At 30.7% G+C, this 17,511-nt stretch overlaps 1 protein-coding gene across 3 annotated transcripts in view; it reads right to left on the reverse strand.

Annotated features, from left to right (window-relative positions):
• Positions 1-17,511, reverse strand: part of LOC140443645 (aquaporin AQPAe.a-like) — a 247,935-nt gene that overhangs the window by 196,154 nt on the left and 34,270 nt on the right. The window contains exon 1 of one of the 3 annotated variants that reach the window (XM_072535005.1): positions 604-750. The exons of the other annotated variants lie outside the window; for them this stretch is intronic. Coding sequence (XP_072391106.1) covers positions 604-611 — 8 coding nt within the window. The 5' untranslated portion in view covers positions 612-750. Of the gene's footprint in view, positions 1-603; positions 751-17,511 lie in introns of those variants that run through there. 3 annotated transcript variants of the gene reach the window in all.

The following is a 17,511-nucleotide window of genomic DNA, read 5'->3' on the forward strand; positions in this document are numbered from 1 at the left end:
GTAAAATAGAATTAAGCACAAAAATATGTTTTATAGCTCAAGTACATACCATTTTTAAAGAAAAATAAAATTTAATGGGGTTGCTCAATAATTTGATCACCCACTGTATTTTAAAACGTTTCTTGTTGCAAAACTGGCATGTCTCAAAACAAAGAGTTGATTTTGTACTTCAAAAAAGAGTTTTTCAAATCTACATTATGGTTTTTGACCGAGGAAGATTGTAAAATCACCATAATTATTATAACGTCTATAAATTTATTTGGTCCTCTAAGAAATTAATTTTTTCTTCCAGCAAAACTTATTCCTCGGTTTCTACAAAACTATTGATCTTGATTTATGCCATTATTGCTGACGATTGATAAAATATAAATGATTGAATCGAATATAGGTCAAATTTCTTAACTAGAAACTAGATTAAAGAGAAACTAGAAATGTTTTTATGATAATAAAACAAATGTAGAACTTTGTTAATAACATTTTGTAGAGGTATAAATTTTATACTCCTTATAATCTGAACAGGTTTTTAAAGATTTGAATGCAACAAATATATAAACATGTGCTAAAACTGTATAAAAAGTTTAATAACCTTAAAATGCTACATACCTTTTCATTAATCCAAAATTTACCGCTATTTTAATAACTTTTTACTAAATTCTTTGTTTTGTATATCACACTCTCAGAGTAAACAATAGGTACGTATCACCTAATTTACGATATAAATTATTTGCTTTAGAACCTGTACTAAAGTTTCAGCAAGTGATCACAATCAATTCTGTTGCTTGGAAAACTGGTTTTGAAAGACATAATAATTCCGTCTTCAATACATAAAATATTCATAAGTGAATTCACCAAACTTAATTTGATTGGAAGAAAAAATGCGTTGACTACAAGCAACGTACCTGATTTACAAAAAAATTATATAAACATACACTAAAATATTCTAATCACTAACATTACTTATTGTAGGTGTCCTTGATATCTTTAGATTTTTATGTCATCAATAACCCGCAAACACTGTAAATGTTGTTTGTTTACATACAGGGTGGAGACCACTTATGGAATAAAATTATTTCTGTCCTTGTTTTAAAAAATTATAAAAATCGCGCCAAGAGACCCGTCGACTTTTATATGTGCGCTTTATAGGTGCGCTTTTATGGGCGTTTTTTTTTAATGTGATTCACGAATGCCTAGCATAGTCCATAAGCTTTATTTTTAATGGAACACCCTGTACATTTTTATGTTTTTAAAAGCTGTTTAATAACCTTACCTTAATGAACTATAATATCATGTCTATTATGAATAATACAGGGTGAAACTTTATAACTATAAAGGGTGAAAACCACTTATGAAATAAAATTATTGTTTGTGTTCTTATTTTAGAAAATTATGAAAAACGCTGGGACACGACAACTTTTAAATTTAAATGTACGCTTTTTACCTGTGCACCCTTTACATTTTTTGTTTTTAGAAGCTACTTAAAAACCTCATGTCAAAAAAGTTTATTATGTAGTGTTTTCTTCTTCTTCCTTCTTCATTTTTACGTGCCATCTCCCGACGAAGGTTGGCAATCATCACTGCTATTCTAACTTTTGACACTACATCCCAAAGAGTTCAGTTGAGCTACATCCAAACCATTCTCTGAGGTTTCTCAGCCAGGACATTCTTCTTCTGCCTAGGCTGTGCTTTCCTTGAATCTTTCCCTGCATTATTACTTTTAGGAATTCATATCTGTCACCACGTGTTATATGACCCAGATATTGTAGTTTTCTTATTTTGATGGAATCCAGTATCTCCCTGCTGTTCTCTATTCTTCTTAGTACTTCTTCATTGGTTATTCTGTCTGTCCATAAGATTCTCAGCATTCTTCGTTGTGTCTACATTTTAAATGCTTCCAATTTATTGAGACATTGTTTGTTTAAAGTCCATGTCTCTACACCATACAAAAGAACAGAGAATACATAACACTTTAATACTCGTTTTCTAAGATTTAGGCTGAGATCTCTACAACATAATATTTATTTCATATTATTAAATGCACTTCTAAGCTTTTCTATTTTATAAACTCTATATTTTCTATAAACTCTAATATTGGTATAATCGTTTGTTTCATTAATGTTTGCCCCTAAATAGTTATAATTCTGAACTCGTTTCCATCCATCCAATGGCGCTACAGCCCAAATCGGGCCTTGGCCTCCTTCAACAGGCTTCTCCAACCATCTCTATTTACCGCTGTTCTTTTCCATGAACGCGTTCCCAGGCAGTTCCTGGCATCCTCATCGACTTCATCTTCCCATCTCTTTTTAGGTCTCTGAACTCGTTTAATCGTCTTATTATTTACGTGTAGATTGATGTATCTAATATTTTTCTTTGATATAACCATGAATTTTGTTTTCTTTATGTTCAGTGGCGGACCAAATTCTTCAATCGCTGCAACAACCTTATCTAAATCACGTATCTAAATATCACGTACGGGTAGGCCATTAATTTTTATGCCTGGTACTTTATTTTCTAATGCTTTTTTGAATACTTCCTTTGAGTATGCATTAGACAGTGACGGCGACAAGACACAACCCTGTCTAACACCTCTTTTGATTTTTATTTTATTAGTTTTTAAATTATTTATTCTTATGACAGCTTCTTGTTCATACTACAGATTATTTATAATTTTTATATCCCGTGTGTCGATGTTCTTTATTCTTAGTAGTTTTATTAACGGATTATGTTTCACTGTATCGAATGCCTTGTTTTCATCTCTTTAATTGTGTGTTTTGATTCACTTTCTGTTATTTTTGGTCCAGTCTCTTCAGTGAAATATTCGTTATCTATTTTGTCTCGTTTGTCGTAAACAGGCTGTTCTGTATAGTTTGCCCATACCATTTTCTTCCTCTTTATAAGCAATTCTGCTTGTTCATTGTCGGATTAATACCTCCATAGAAGTTGTAACTCCATCTTTTGCGCGGTCGTCCGATACTTCTTTGTAGGATCTATTATGAATATTTCAAGGTAAAATTTTGAAACTATGTATAATTTTCGGCAAGACACTAAATTCATAAAATTTTAAAATTAATAATTTATCCCACCTTAAACAATAATTTTGAAGCGAAGCTTCTATACAGGCGTTGTATTACTTTTTTCTCTATAGTAAAATGCTGAGACAAGCCTCAAGGAACTAGCGCCACGAGCAGAAAGCGTCACGGGTAGCGTCACAAAATAACGAGTTTTTACGTCGATTTACTAGTCTGGATCAATTCGTTTCTACTCATCATTAGACCAGAAAAATTAGCAAATAAAAAGCCTTTTTCGTGTCATTCGTTTATACACGTATCTAACAACTGCTTTTGATTCATTTGGTGATAATAATACGTAATAAACAAATTATGCAAAAGGTTAAACCCCATTTTTTATTTAAAAACATTGTAAGATTGCTATTTGATTTTAAATACTAAAGGTGAGGACCGGCAAACTATATGTATAGAAAACTGACACAATTGTACTGAAAAAAACACAGAAAATACTTAAAAATAAATGTTTTTTGGTTAGTTGTTGCCTTATTAATATTGCAAAAATAGTTTCAAAAGTCGATTTTTTGAAAATTCCTAATAATTTTTCTAAAAATATACAAAACACTTTAATTCTGCGTGATAATAGGAACGATATCACATTTTATTCAGCTATAAAAATTTCAAGCAGTTTCACTTAATAGTTAGTAAAAAATTGAAATTGTTTCTCCTAGAAATCTTCTATCTTCGTTATTATGCGTAATTTATTAGGTTTACATAAATTCTAAAAGCACCTAATTGAAGAGAAAGCTTTATTTTATCCAATTAAATCATTTAGTGATTAAATAACATGTTAAATATTGTAAAATAAGTTTAAAAAAGTATTATAATTTTAAGCCTATAAACTTTACCTCAAACTTTACCTTCTACTTTACTAAGTACCTCATTGCAATTGTAAAAATTCAATTGGGTAATTTGGGAATTGTTTATTTAACTTAAATAATTTAAAATAAATATTTATTTTGCAAAATTTAATTTTTTTTTCTTATAATTAGTAGTAGAAAAAATTATGAAAAGATAGGTAACTTAAATATTTATGTATTATAGATATAAATAATATCCTATCATATATAAAAATAAATTTTACAAAAGAATAAAGTTTTTATTTAAAAATCAAATCTGTACGTGTTAATTGTTCTTGAATAATGCTTATTACTTTAACAATGACTTTTTTGACTGAAAAACATTACAAATATATTTTAAACAAATTAATTGTAACAAATTTTGTATACTTGTAAATACAAATAGTAAAATAAAGTATGTTTATACATTATGTATATACAGATTAATTCCATAACTTTTATCTATAATTATACTAAGTTTATAACAATTGTTTTGTTATGTTTTTGAGAAAAAGTAATCGTAAAAATAATAAACATAAGAAAAAAATGTGCCTCTTTGAACAGTTAGCAGAGTTTATGGTTGTACCTGGATCTTTCTAATTAGTTTTCTCTAATAGGTTCAAATACCTTTATAAGAACTTTTCTTTCGAATACTTCCAGCTTTCATTTTGTGTCTTCTGTGATCACCCATGTCTCACATCCTACCCCACCACCCATAATATTAGTCTGATAATACTGTTCTGGTTTGATAATTATTTATAACTATAAGACATAAATATTAAAATTGTCTATTATTTTATAATTTTTGCTGCTTACAATTATGAGAGAAAAGTAAAATTTTGCAAAATAAATATTACAATAACAAATTATTATTATTATTATTATTATTATTATACATAAGCGAGGGCAGAGGAACTAAGTCCCTATTATGCCCAAAAACAAAGAAATTTCATTAATAACCTACTAGTAAAAAACAAAAATTACAAATAAAAGATATAAAATTACAATTTTTGGTTTAAAAGAAAAACAATATTTTAACTATAATGTAAAACGGTCAAGTCTGTTTTTAAACGAATTGGTAGAGGGAGCAGAGACAATGTTATCGTTAAGGTTATTCCAGCACTCAAAAACTCTATTTGGTAAAAAGTTCTGCCTTGATCTTCTAGAAAATTTTTTTTTTCTTCAGTTTGAACTGATGACCTCTGAGGCGTTTATCTTGATTAATGATACAAATTTCATCGAGATTTCCAAAATTGAATTTTAATATTTTAAAAGTTGTAATTAAGTCTCCACGTTGTCGGCGAAGTTCAAAGGAAGTTAGGTTAGCCATACTAAGTCTTTCTGCATAAGAAGGTCTTCTCCCTCCCAAAGAAATTCGGGTGGCTTTTCTTTGGACGTTTTCCAACCACGTTGGTCCAGCGTATTCAAGTATGGGTCTTACGTACAGAGTGTAAAGTTTACAGAACGATTGCATTGAAACTCTCGAAAAACACCTCCGAATAAGATACAGTCTGGAGTTCGCACGTTTACAAATAGAGGTAATATGGTCGGACCAAGTTAGGCTGCTGTTTATGATAACACCAAGATCGTTATACGAAAACACTGAATCTAATGGCTGCCCGTTAACAAAGTACGGCACAAGTGGGTTATTTTTACCAATTCGAAGCACTACACATTTTTCGGCGTTTAAGGGTAGTAACCACTGGGAACACCAAATTAAAATAGAGTTACTTGGATAAATAAACAATTAACAAATTAACTAAATGCATTTTTATGATCTATGCCACGAGGTACCCCAATTAAAAAATAAACATTAATTTTTATTGATTACAATGCTTCGCTTCGCTTTTAAACCCTTTATCTTACCAATTCGAAGCACTACACATTTTTCGGCGTTTAAGGGTAGTAACCACTGGGAACTCCAAGTTAAAATAGAATTACTTGGATAAATAAACAATTAACAAATTAACTAAATGCATTTTTATGATCTATGCCACGAGGTACCCCAATTAAAAAAAACATTAATTTTTTTTTTGTGGATTACAATGCTTCGCTTCGCTTTTAAACCCTTTATCTTTGGCGCATCATAAAGATCTTACTTTTAAAATATTTTTTTTTTTTGTTCAAACTTAAACTTTTAGTCCTTCAAATGGTTATATTTAACTTGCTTATTGTTTATAAACAAATCCCCGGTAAATTTTTGAAAAAAAGGGCTAACTCGAGTTTTAAGGGTCGTAGAAATTATTTTTACTGGTTATAAGCTTAAAATTATAATATTTTTACAAACCTATTTTACAATATTTAACATAAACTTTTAATTCCATAAATGATTTTTTTTGACAAAAATCAGGCTTTCTCTTCAATTCGTTACATTGAGAGAATTTATGTAGGTCTAATAGTTTATACATAATAACGTTGTAGATAAAAACTTTCTGGGATGAACAATTTCAATTTTATACTAACTGGTAAATGAAACCTCCTGAATTTTCAAATATAAAAGTTTTTTGTTCATTTTTAGAAACGTTATTAATTATTTTCAAAAAGTCAAATTTGAAGCTATTTTTAGAATCATTTTTTATGTTTTTTTTTTCAGTAAAATTGTGTCACTTTTCCATATAATTTAACGGCCTTCACCTTGCTTAGGCTTAAATTAAAAACTGCATAAAAATAACTAACAAAATATAGACATTAAATGAGAATTATAAATATCATCCAATGAAGAACAATATTAAATCATCTGTTTAAATGTTTAAACACTCTCGAGACATTTCTCGTTTTAAAAATAATTTCATGTAAATATAATTATTATTTTTAAACATCTTATTTAGTTTATATAATAATTAAATTTATTATCAAATGATATTTATTTATATTTTATTTTTATATTAATTTATTATCTCGTGATATTTATTTATATTTTATTATTTTTCGGTGTGAATTTGACAGGTCTGTCAGAGGTGAACAACATATACTTTGTTAATACGTTAGCAGGTAACGTTAGGAACAAACCTAATAATTTATTGAAATATTTTAATACAATATAATTCGTTTAAAATATAAATAATAACATAAATAATAAAGTTACTTTATTTACTTTTAAAAATATTATTTAAATTTTAGAAATACAAAAAACATAGTATGAAACTTCGCACTTGGCCACTGTCCATCAATTTTCGAAACTAATTATATCAATATATTTAGTATTGTTTTTAATTTTTTGACGAAAATTATACATAATTTCAAAATCTCACCTTGTATTATTCATAATAGACCCTACATAATATGGTTTCTTAAGATCAGGTTGTTAAGGAGATTTTAAAAACATAAAAATATACTGGATGTTTTATTCAAAATAAAGATGGATGCTAGACTTGCGTAAATCACCCTGTACATTTAAATTTACGTGTAAAAAGTGCACATTTGAATTTAAAAGTACAAGTGTTGCTGCGTTTTTTATTATTTATAAAATAGGGACACAAACAATTTTATTCCATAAGAGGTTTTCACATTGTATAGTTTCAAAAATTTCATCCTGTAATATTCATAATAGGCCGTATTACATGATATAGTTCGTTAAGATCAGGTTGTTAAGAAGCTTTTAAAAATATAAAAATATCCAGATTGTTCCATTAAAAATAAAGCTAGTCTTGAGTGAGTTACCTGTACGTTTAAATGTATGTTTAAAAAGCGCATATTTATGTAAAAAGGGTGAGAGTCCCAGCGTATTTTATATATTTTTTTTAAAACAAGGATAGAAATAATTTTATTCATTAAGTGATTTCTACCCTATATATAATAATATAATATCTTAGTGAATGAAGTCGGTAAATAGTTGATTTTAATTTTAAAAATAAAACTTAGTTTACCTTTGCTTAACTTCCTTGTTTAAAAACCATCCTTGTTTAAATTTTTTACAAAATTTACCAACAAACACAGGAACTTCTCCGGTGGTAATTTACAAATCACCATCCTCATCAAAAGAACTTTATAGTTGTTCTGATATGGCAAGAATTATATGTAAAATTGGAGGGTTCACACTAAAAATGTTCATTTGGTTTTACACAGCAAAAATATGATCCCCAATAACATGATCTCATGCCTATCTTATCCTGTGAGTCTGAGCACCACGCAAGACGGATTAGGTGGGGAAGTTCTGGTGTTGGTGGGGGCTATCGGGTGTTGACGGGACGCTAATATTTAACAAGTGTGCTGAAGTCGTGAGGGGTTGTTTAATAGTTATTGGAAGATATACAATAAGCCAATTAACTGCATTAAGATCGGTGCAAAATTGAAAAGCAGAAAAAGACGTATGGCTCAATACTTTAATTTAAAAAAATTATAGTAGTACGACTTGTATACCGAAAAATAATTACTATATAGAGACATTCGCTACCGAATAATACAGGAGGTAGTGTTATTGACCACTCTCGTTCTAAACGCGAACAAGACATGGAGGGACAAATATTGACACAAACATTATTGGCATCAACTTAAAGAATATATCTTTCGCATGAATTCAGATATGATTATACCATAACTAATCTTTACTAAAAATAACATGATTCTATTGTCTACAAAACTAGTAATCTACTACATACATTAGTGGAGACGAAAAATGTTTTACTAATGGAGTTCCAAGGATAAACACGTAAATATAGTGGGTACTATTTTTTTTAACAACACTCATGTTACTTTATTTACATTAACAGCATGTACTGATGAAAGCATAAGGACGCTACAGCACGAAGTAAGCAGATAACGTTACCAATACCAGCGGCAATATTAGTAGTAAAGAACCCACGTACCAAATTCAAATTGGTAAAAACTTTTAGGATCTACTTACTGAATTGGCAAGACTTAATTAAGTATCTCTAATATGTGCCGAGGCGTCAAGATAAAGAAAACTAATGGACCGAACCAGTAAACTAGTAGTCAAAGCAAGGCTTCAATAATCCCACCACAACTATTCTATGATATCACGAAAGATGTAAAAAAGTCCTAGGATAGAAAAGTGTCATAGTACAAATAGAGGGGCCTACAGGAACAAATCCATAAGAAGAAAATCATTTGCAACTATGTCAGAAAGCTATTTTCTAGTTTAAGGGATATTAGCAAACAAGTATTGCGAGTAAACCAAGTATTGCACCATAAGCAAGTACTTAATCCTTAAATCCCATGTTAGAAAGTCACTTTATCTCTCTCTCTCTCTCTCTCTCTCTCTCTCTCTCTCTCTCTCTCTCTCTTTCTTCAATGGCGCTACAGCCCAAATCGAGCCTTGGCCTTCTCCAAACCACGCCTCCAATCTTGTCGGTTTTCTCCAGGTTCTCACGTATAGCAAATTTTGCGTGTCCACTGCAACTTCATTCTCCCACCTTTTCTGTGGTCTTCCTTTTAGTCTTGCGTCTTGCATTTTACTATCTAGGGCTCTTTTTGGCAATATTTCAGTCTCCATTCTCACTACATGACCAGCCTATCGAAGTCACTAAAATTTAACGAATTCTGAGATCACTGCCTCTTTGAACAGTTGGTAAAGTTAATGGTTATACCTGGATCTCCATAAAATCTCTAGAAATTCACTGGCTGTTTTGTAAATTCTGCCTTTTATTTACATTTGTAAATTGCAAAACAGTCATCAGATCAATAAGGACATACGCGGCAGAAACACGACTTGACACAAAAAGGGAAAAATAAAATATTTTTGTTATAACAGCCGAGATGAAAACACTTGAAAAATTGATGGTATGGGATAGACTATGGGACAGATCTAGAACTACAGATATACAACGTAAATGCAAGGTGGAGAAAATCAAGGACTGGGTAAGATATAGAAGAGTAGAATGAAATGACCATATCAGCCGAATGACAATAAATAGAGTAGTAAAGACGACAAGAGACGGTTCGCCAATAGTAAGACCATCAGTAGGAAGACCACGAATACTCTGAAACGACAACTTACTGGAGGCACAAAACAGACAGTCATGTCTACATAAAAAGAAGAAGAAGAAGAAGAAAGTCACTGGCTACTGAGTAGACATAGTTTGGTAAAAAATATTATGTCCAAGTGCCACGGACAGGACGTGTCTCGCCTGAATCTAGACAAAGGAAAACCTAATTTCAATAAAAAAGTAAGATAAAGATAGTACAGATGCAATCATAGAATATGGTAATTAGTAATCATTTACGATATTAAACACCTAAAGTATTGCAGTAAAAAGTTTACAAGTGTATTATTGTATAATTATCACGACTCTAGATTGTTTTACTTTATTGTGACTCAACCAGAAGGTTATTGACACTGGGTCAATTTTGTTACTATACATTTTACATTATATTAGGTATAATTTACAATAAAGAGAATATGTGAAAGAGAAAGTAATAAAAAAGAATACACTAAATTTTGTAATACAAGTTCGGTTCTCAAAGCAAATCTAGTACATTCTGAACAAGTTCTATTTGGCTGGGGATAACATCTGTAAGACCTTGTATAGAGTTTTTTATGTTGCTCGTATTTGACACACTGTGTAAGAATATGTTGTTAAAGATTCACTACACTTTTTACAAACAGGTGATGTCTTCGAAGCTATCAGGTGTCCACATGTCAGCCATGTGTGACCCATTCTTAGCCTGCGAACGATTATTTTGTCACTTCTACTTAAGTTAGGTAGCTAAAAGATTTCGATGGTAGGTTGTATTTTGTATAATTTTAAAATCTTTCATTGCTTTAGCCAGGACTTTTTATTTTGGGACCTAAAAAGTAGTTTTAGATCTGATGCTAGTTGAACAGATTTGATGTCTGATTTGGTTGTAATTGCTTCTTTTACAGCAGTATCAGCAGTCTCATTACCTAAAATGCCAATGTGTGAAGGAATCCAGATTAATGATATTATGTTTGTTGCAGAAGAAGTGAGACAGTTTGTTGCTTCATGTATTGCATGAACTAATGGCTGTTCGGAATACATATTTTTAATCAAGTCGATGGAGGACATTAAATCTGTGGGATTTTAATGCTTGTAGGATTGGTTGGGGCTCTCGTGTGGGTAAAGATGGATTGTGGAAGGCAGAACTGAATGATACTATTTGAACTGTCTTAGTTTTTGATGCACCTGTGTAGAGAATCTCGTCATATGAGTTTATGTTAACCAGCTCTAGAAAAGATTGCCTCAAAATTTGGCTGTTGGTTTCATTTTTGTTATAATTATTAAGCGAAAGGTTAATTTTTTGTATGGTATTAACCTAAGGAGTTGATGACAGTATATCAGTATCTGTTATTGACGCGACTCTACATTGCTGCCTGTAGTGTGAAAAAATTTAATTTTAGTGAAAATATTGGATTTGTATTATATAAATGTGTTAATCTAGCAATACTGTTGCGGAGATTTTAAGTTAAAAGGGCTAGAACACATGTAAATAAATAATAAAAAATATATTTCTAGACATTCCAATATTAGTTCAACCGACTTAAAACGATTAATTTTAATATAGCCGCCATATTTTAATTTAAAATACAGTTATTATTGTACTGCATTGTTAAATACTGCAAAATATCTATTTTGTTATATAAATATGTATAGAAATTACAATGTACGAGCTAGCATTATTCTAATTGAGTAGACAAGGTTGGAATTACAAAAAAGATATTTACGAGACATACATACTTAGACTAGGGGAAGCTTCATACTATGTTTTCTGTATTGTTAAATTTTAAATAATATTTTAAAACTGGAAAAAAATAATTTTATTATTTATTTATAATTTTAATCACACCTATAATTTTAATGTTTTTCTGAAGCTATTTTATGTAATTTTAATGAACACGTGGTGAATATATTTAGATTATTCAAATAAACAAATGATTCAAAATAAACAAAACAAAGTAATATTTAAAAATTACATAAAATCGCTGTTAGCTAATATCCTTGTTATAGATTTTAATAACATTGAAACAATTTACATGTTATATAACGTCCTAACTCCCTCGTCGAGTAAATGGACTCTTTCAACTATTTCGTGTCGTTAATTTGGTGACGATCGCCTCAGCATTTTAGCGCCTCGGCACTATAGAGAAAAAGTAATAGAACGCCAATGTAGAAGCTTCGCTTCAAAAAACATGTAATTTTAAAATAAAAATTATTCATTATTCAAAAAAGTTTCTTTTGGGGGTATTAAATAAAACATTTATTCATTTTATTGGGAATTAACCACAAATTCAATTTAAAATAAGTTTATTTTGACGTTTCGATTTCCATTTCGGAAATTAAAATATTTATAAATATAAGAAGTTCTGAAACTATTTTCTTTTTGCATGTTTAAGTTAAGTATTGTATTTATATGAAAATAAAACACAACTTATTGTAATAAAAATTACAATTTAATTTTTTTTTTGGTGTTTTGATCCCCAATCCGCAAATCGCTTTTAAATATTTTTATAAATTAAGAATAAAATCAATTAATATTAATTTTGTTTCATTTTCCTTTTTTTTTCTACTTTTTGGTTGTATTACTCCAGTAAATGACCGGTTTGTAGTGTAATTTTACTCTTCACGACGTATTTGCTTGAAAATTTAATTTAGGTTCCTCTTAAACTTTACTTGACTTTTGCACTCAAGCCCAGAGTTTCTTTTACTTGGGAGTTAAAAGCCACCCCTTCTCGGGGGTGAAAAACATACGTTCCAAATAAGTCCGGAAGTAAATAAATTGACAAATTCTAAGCAATTTTTATTCAATAGAGTTTTTCAACTAGAGATTAGATATTCGATAGAGTTATTCAATAGTAAAAAATTTTTTTTGTATAAAAAATCCAAAAAAATTATGTACTTATGAAATCTGTAGACTTATTAGAAGCAGAGTTGTAGCTCATGAAATGTTGTCAAATTCCAAATCGAATATTTCAACATGAAATAACCAAAAAATAAAGCACTTTTCAGAGAAAACTTATCAACACTTTTTGATGTGCTTGAAAAAGGTTTATTTTTGCTTTTTTTTAACTTAGCAAAACTAAGCGAGTTATGCTGAAAATAACATTGATCCTTGTTTTTAGTAAAAACATTAGTCCAGTCGTCAGAGATTTGACCACGAAAAATCATACGAACAAGCTGAATGTTGCCAAGAATATAAGTTTGGGTCCCCCAATAAAGATACAAATAAGTTTACCACTTTGACCCCTAATGTAGCTGAGAAAATTTTAAACAAAATGGTTATTAGCACTTTTTGCGTAGAACGAACCGTCCTCTCAGAAACAACGCTTGAGGTGACTGGCGATTTTGAATGTCAGTTCCGCGCGCGAAATCAATTTTAAATAAAATTTATATTAACTCGACGGTAAAAAATCGATATCTTTTGATTACTGTCCTATTGACAAAAATCAAAATAAGTTTTAAGAGTGAAAAGTGAAGCTCTTGTATGCAATTTTTGTGCTATGCCATAAATGAAGTCAGTTTCTATAAAGCTGTTCAATAAAACTTTTCGCGATATTTTCCATTTTTTACAATTCTCGTGAGATCATTAAAATGTATTATTTTCATTAAAAGGTAGTACCGAAATTTTTATTTTTGGAGACTAGTCAAAATTTATAACATGAAAATTAAATTTTGACAACAAATATGAAGAATTTGAAATATGACTAAAAACGCAGAATTTAAACTTTTACATTACAAACAATGGCTCGTCACGGGAAATGCCTCCACGCAGACTGTTTTGGGTGTACTTTAGAGCAGAAGTTTGAAAAACGTATTACTGTAATTAGAAAAGAGCAATTTTAAACGTTTTAGATAGTTTGTAATTTGAAAGTTTAAATTAAGCGTTTTTAAGCATATTTCAAATGCCTCACATTTGTTCCTAAAACTCAAAACTAAAATGCTATAGGTTTTGAAGATTAGGTTCTAGTTATGCAAACTCTATATTAGTCGGTCAATGAAAGGGATATATTGTATTGATCTCATGAGAATAATAAAAATGGAAAAAATCGCGCCACGTTTAATTATTTATCACCTTTAACACATAATATATTGAGTTTTTACTGTCAAGCTGATTAGCATCGATTTCGCGCGCGTAACTGACATTCAAAATCGCCGATCGCTTCAATCGTTGTTACTGGGACACAAAAAATGCTAATAAACGTGTTTGTTTAAAATTATCTTAAATAAATTTTTTTTTTAAACATTTTTTCCGTTTTCTCCCATTTTCGTGGGGGTTTTAGGAAAAAGCACGGGGGTAAAAGTAGTTAACTTCTTTGGATCTTTCTTAGCATCCTAAAATTTACATTTTTGGCAAAATTCAGTTTGTTTGTAAGATTTTTAGAGGTTCAGTGGCATTTACATCTCTGACGACTGGAGTTATCATGAAAATCACCGTCTAATTATCACCCCGTATGAAATTAACAGTTACCGCTTTACAATTTACTTTATTTATGTCTTGTTTATATGGTCTGTACGAACAAACTGCAGATGTTAGAGTTGGGGATCAGTTAACAGACGACATAAAGATAAAAAGAGGTATGCGACAGTGATGTATATTGTCCCCATTATTGTTCAATACATATTCAGAGCACATTATGAACCTAGCGCTAACGGACATAGACGAGGGAATACTTATAAACGAAGAACGATTGAACAACATAAGATACGCTGATGATACTGTCATTTTTGCAGACAGTCTTACAGGTCTGCAGACACTTGGGTGTCTAAAGTAAGAAGCAGATTTGGGCTTGATTTTAACATCAAAAAAACCAAATACATGGTTATAAGCAAAAATAGGATACCACCTGGTCAATTACTAGTTAACCAACAACCTATAACACAAATCACCAACTTTTGTTATCTGGGTGCAAACTTAAATGAACAGTCCCTATTCTCCGTCCTTTTATATGGCGTGGAGTCATGGACCTTAACTGAAGCATCACTGAAGAGACTCGAAGCATTTGAGATGTGGTGCTATAGACACATGTTGAGTATTTCTTGGATAGACAGAGTTACCAACGAAGAAGTACTACATAGAATGGGTAAAGAGCGCGAACCAATCATAACCATAAAACGTCGCAAATTAGAATACCTGGGCCATATAATGCGCAATGAACAATGATACAACCTACTTCGGACCATACTTCAAGGTAAAGTGCATGGGAAAAGAGGTCCAGTACGAAGAAGAATATACTGGCTGCATACCCTGCGAAAATGGTTTAACTTAACCACTACCGGACTTTTCAGGGCAGCAGTCAACAAAGTCAGAATAGCCATGTTAGTGTCCAACATCCGTAACGGATAGGCACCATAAGAAGAAGAATATGTTCTGTAAGTTTGAATGCTTTAAAGTGTTTATTTTTAAAAAAGTTTGGTTTTAAAGTAAAAGAAAAATTTTTGAAATTTTGAAAAAATGTTATTTTTTTAAAATAACTTAAAAAGTATGAGTGATACGAAAAATCTTAACGAGTAAAAAAATTTGGCTTTTATGAACATTTTGGCTTTTTTTGTTTTTCTGTAAGACGAAAATTGTTGTTCGTTGTTGTTGACGAAAAAAGATATTGTTGTTCAAAATTTGCATATTAATGGAAAACTTACCGACGCCGACGGTCTAATAGAAAACGTAGATATATGTAACTGACTGGCTCCAACGCAAAACAATAACGTATGATCAGACTATGGTTAAAACTGAATAATTACGAATTGAAAGGCTACATTAATCGTACTGTAAAAGATATGCCATTGACAAAATGGCTAAAACAAAAAAAATAACGGTATTATATTTGTTACCATCCACAAGGAAACTAAGTTCCTGTAGTTGGCTGTATACCATATATTAAAAAAAAATGTTTTCAATAAAATCCTTTATAAAAAGTTATATAAAAAAAACCAGTTGGGCTATGTTAAATTGACAAAACGTTTTCGGAATAAGTATTCCATCATCAGTGACAAGTTAATACATGGATGTAGCCACTAAATATGGGGGTAAAAACCCTTTAAAAATTACTAAATGAAATTTAGTTTACATTATGTCTAATTTAAAATTAAGATGGTAAAGTTACCGTTGGATTGGTAACATGGCGACATATGACTCTACATTAGGTTGCAAGTCCTGAGACGGTATGTCTCGTAGACATACTAAATAAACTAAATTTCATTTAGTAATTTTTAAAAAGTTTTTACCCCCATATTTAGTGGCTACATCTATGTATTAACTTGACACTGATGATGGAATACTTATTCCGAAAACGTTTTGTCAATTTAACATAGCCCAACTGGTTTTTTTTATATACCTTTTTATAAAGGATTTTATTGAAAATTTTTTTTTTATATTTGTTACCGTTTCATTGGCAACTATTTAAATCCAATAAAGTTAATATAGGCTCAAGTAAAAGGTGAAATGGCCAGACAAAATAAAACTTTTAAATTAAATGATGTCAAACAACTTTTATTAAATTCTATAAAAACGTAACAAAAGATAACTGGACCAATGCCGTAAACCAAGCAAAAATGGGGAAGAAAGACTGTGGACTGTGCAAGAAGAGGAAGAGATGGAAATCTTTTTTATTTATTTACATTGCTTAAATATAATTTGTCCACTTTAACATTAATTTTATTCAACTTATAAATCGGCTCCTTTTTGATTCTTCAACACTGACCCATGATCGTTCCATATATACAGCAGTCTTTTCGTGTGGTTTACAGATTAGAATATTTTAATTTGTAATGAGCTACCAGTTGCAAATATAGATTTTTATTATAAAACCTCTACCACACAATCCGCTGTTACTAAGACTGAGAAGAAATTTAGAGTTGTAAGGGCTGGTCGTCCAACAATAAATGATGTATTAGGTATTATATTGATGTATTAAATTTGGTAGGGAATCCTCTGGCAAATTGCAGCTGATACAAATATTTATAAATTTTCTGTTTAAGTACTAAAACAAGAGAAATAGCATTCGTATAAAATTAGTAATGACCACTTGATTATTTCATATGGGATTACTCAAAACCGAAAGTTTATATCGATCGATCACAAAATTTACAAGATTTAAAAATAGAATTAGGATGGTAATTCGAAGTATAACTCCGGAAATTATCCACAATGTTCAAGAAGAACTACTGTCAAGAGGCAGGTGGGTGGCAATTCTCAAAGCCATTCTGGCCAGAGAGCGGCAGTTGCTCTATGAAAACCAAAACGGCCACATCCCACAGACTAGAGCTACCATAAGGGAACAAATGCTTACAGAATGGCAAACGGAATGGGAGGCACAGACGACGAAAGCTCAATGGACCAAAACGCTCATTTCTGATGTGGTGGCGTGGTACCAATGTAAGTTAAAACGAGTGAATTACTACTTTACACAGTTTCTGACTGGACATGGATCTTTCAAGTCTTACACACATACTATCAAAAAATCCAACGATGATAGGTGCTCAACATGCGACGTAAAGGATGACGCGGAGCATTGCATTTTCCAATGTAATGTCTTCGCACCCGAACAAAATAGGCTGCTGAACAGGCTAGGAGCGATAACGCCCAATAACATAATGCAGATCGCGATGCTTAATAAACAGAATTCTGAGTACATAATAGACCACATCACAAAGACAATGAAAAGAAAGACCATGATAGAAAGAGCTGAACAAGCAAGA

The sequence above is a fragment of the Diabrotica undecimpunctata genome, chromosome 6 (genome assembly GCF_040954645.1).
Source record: "Diabrotica undecimpunctata isolate CICGRU chromosome 6, icDiaUnde3, whole genome shotgun sequence".
In the NCBI taxonomy this organism is placed as follows: Eukaryota; Metazoa; Arthropoda; class Insecta; order Coleoptera; family Chrysomelidae; genus Diabrotica; species Diabrotica undecimpunctata.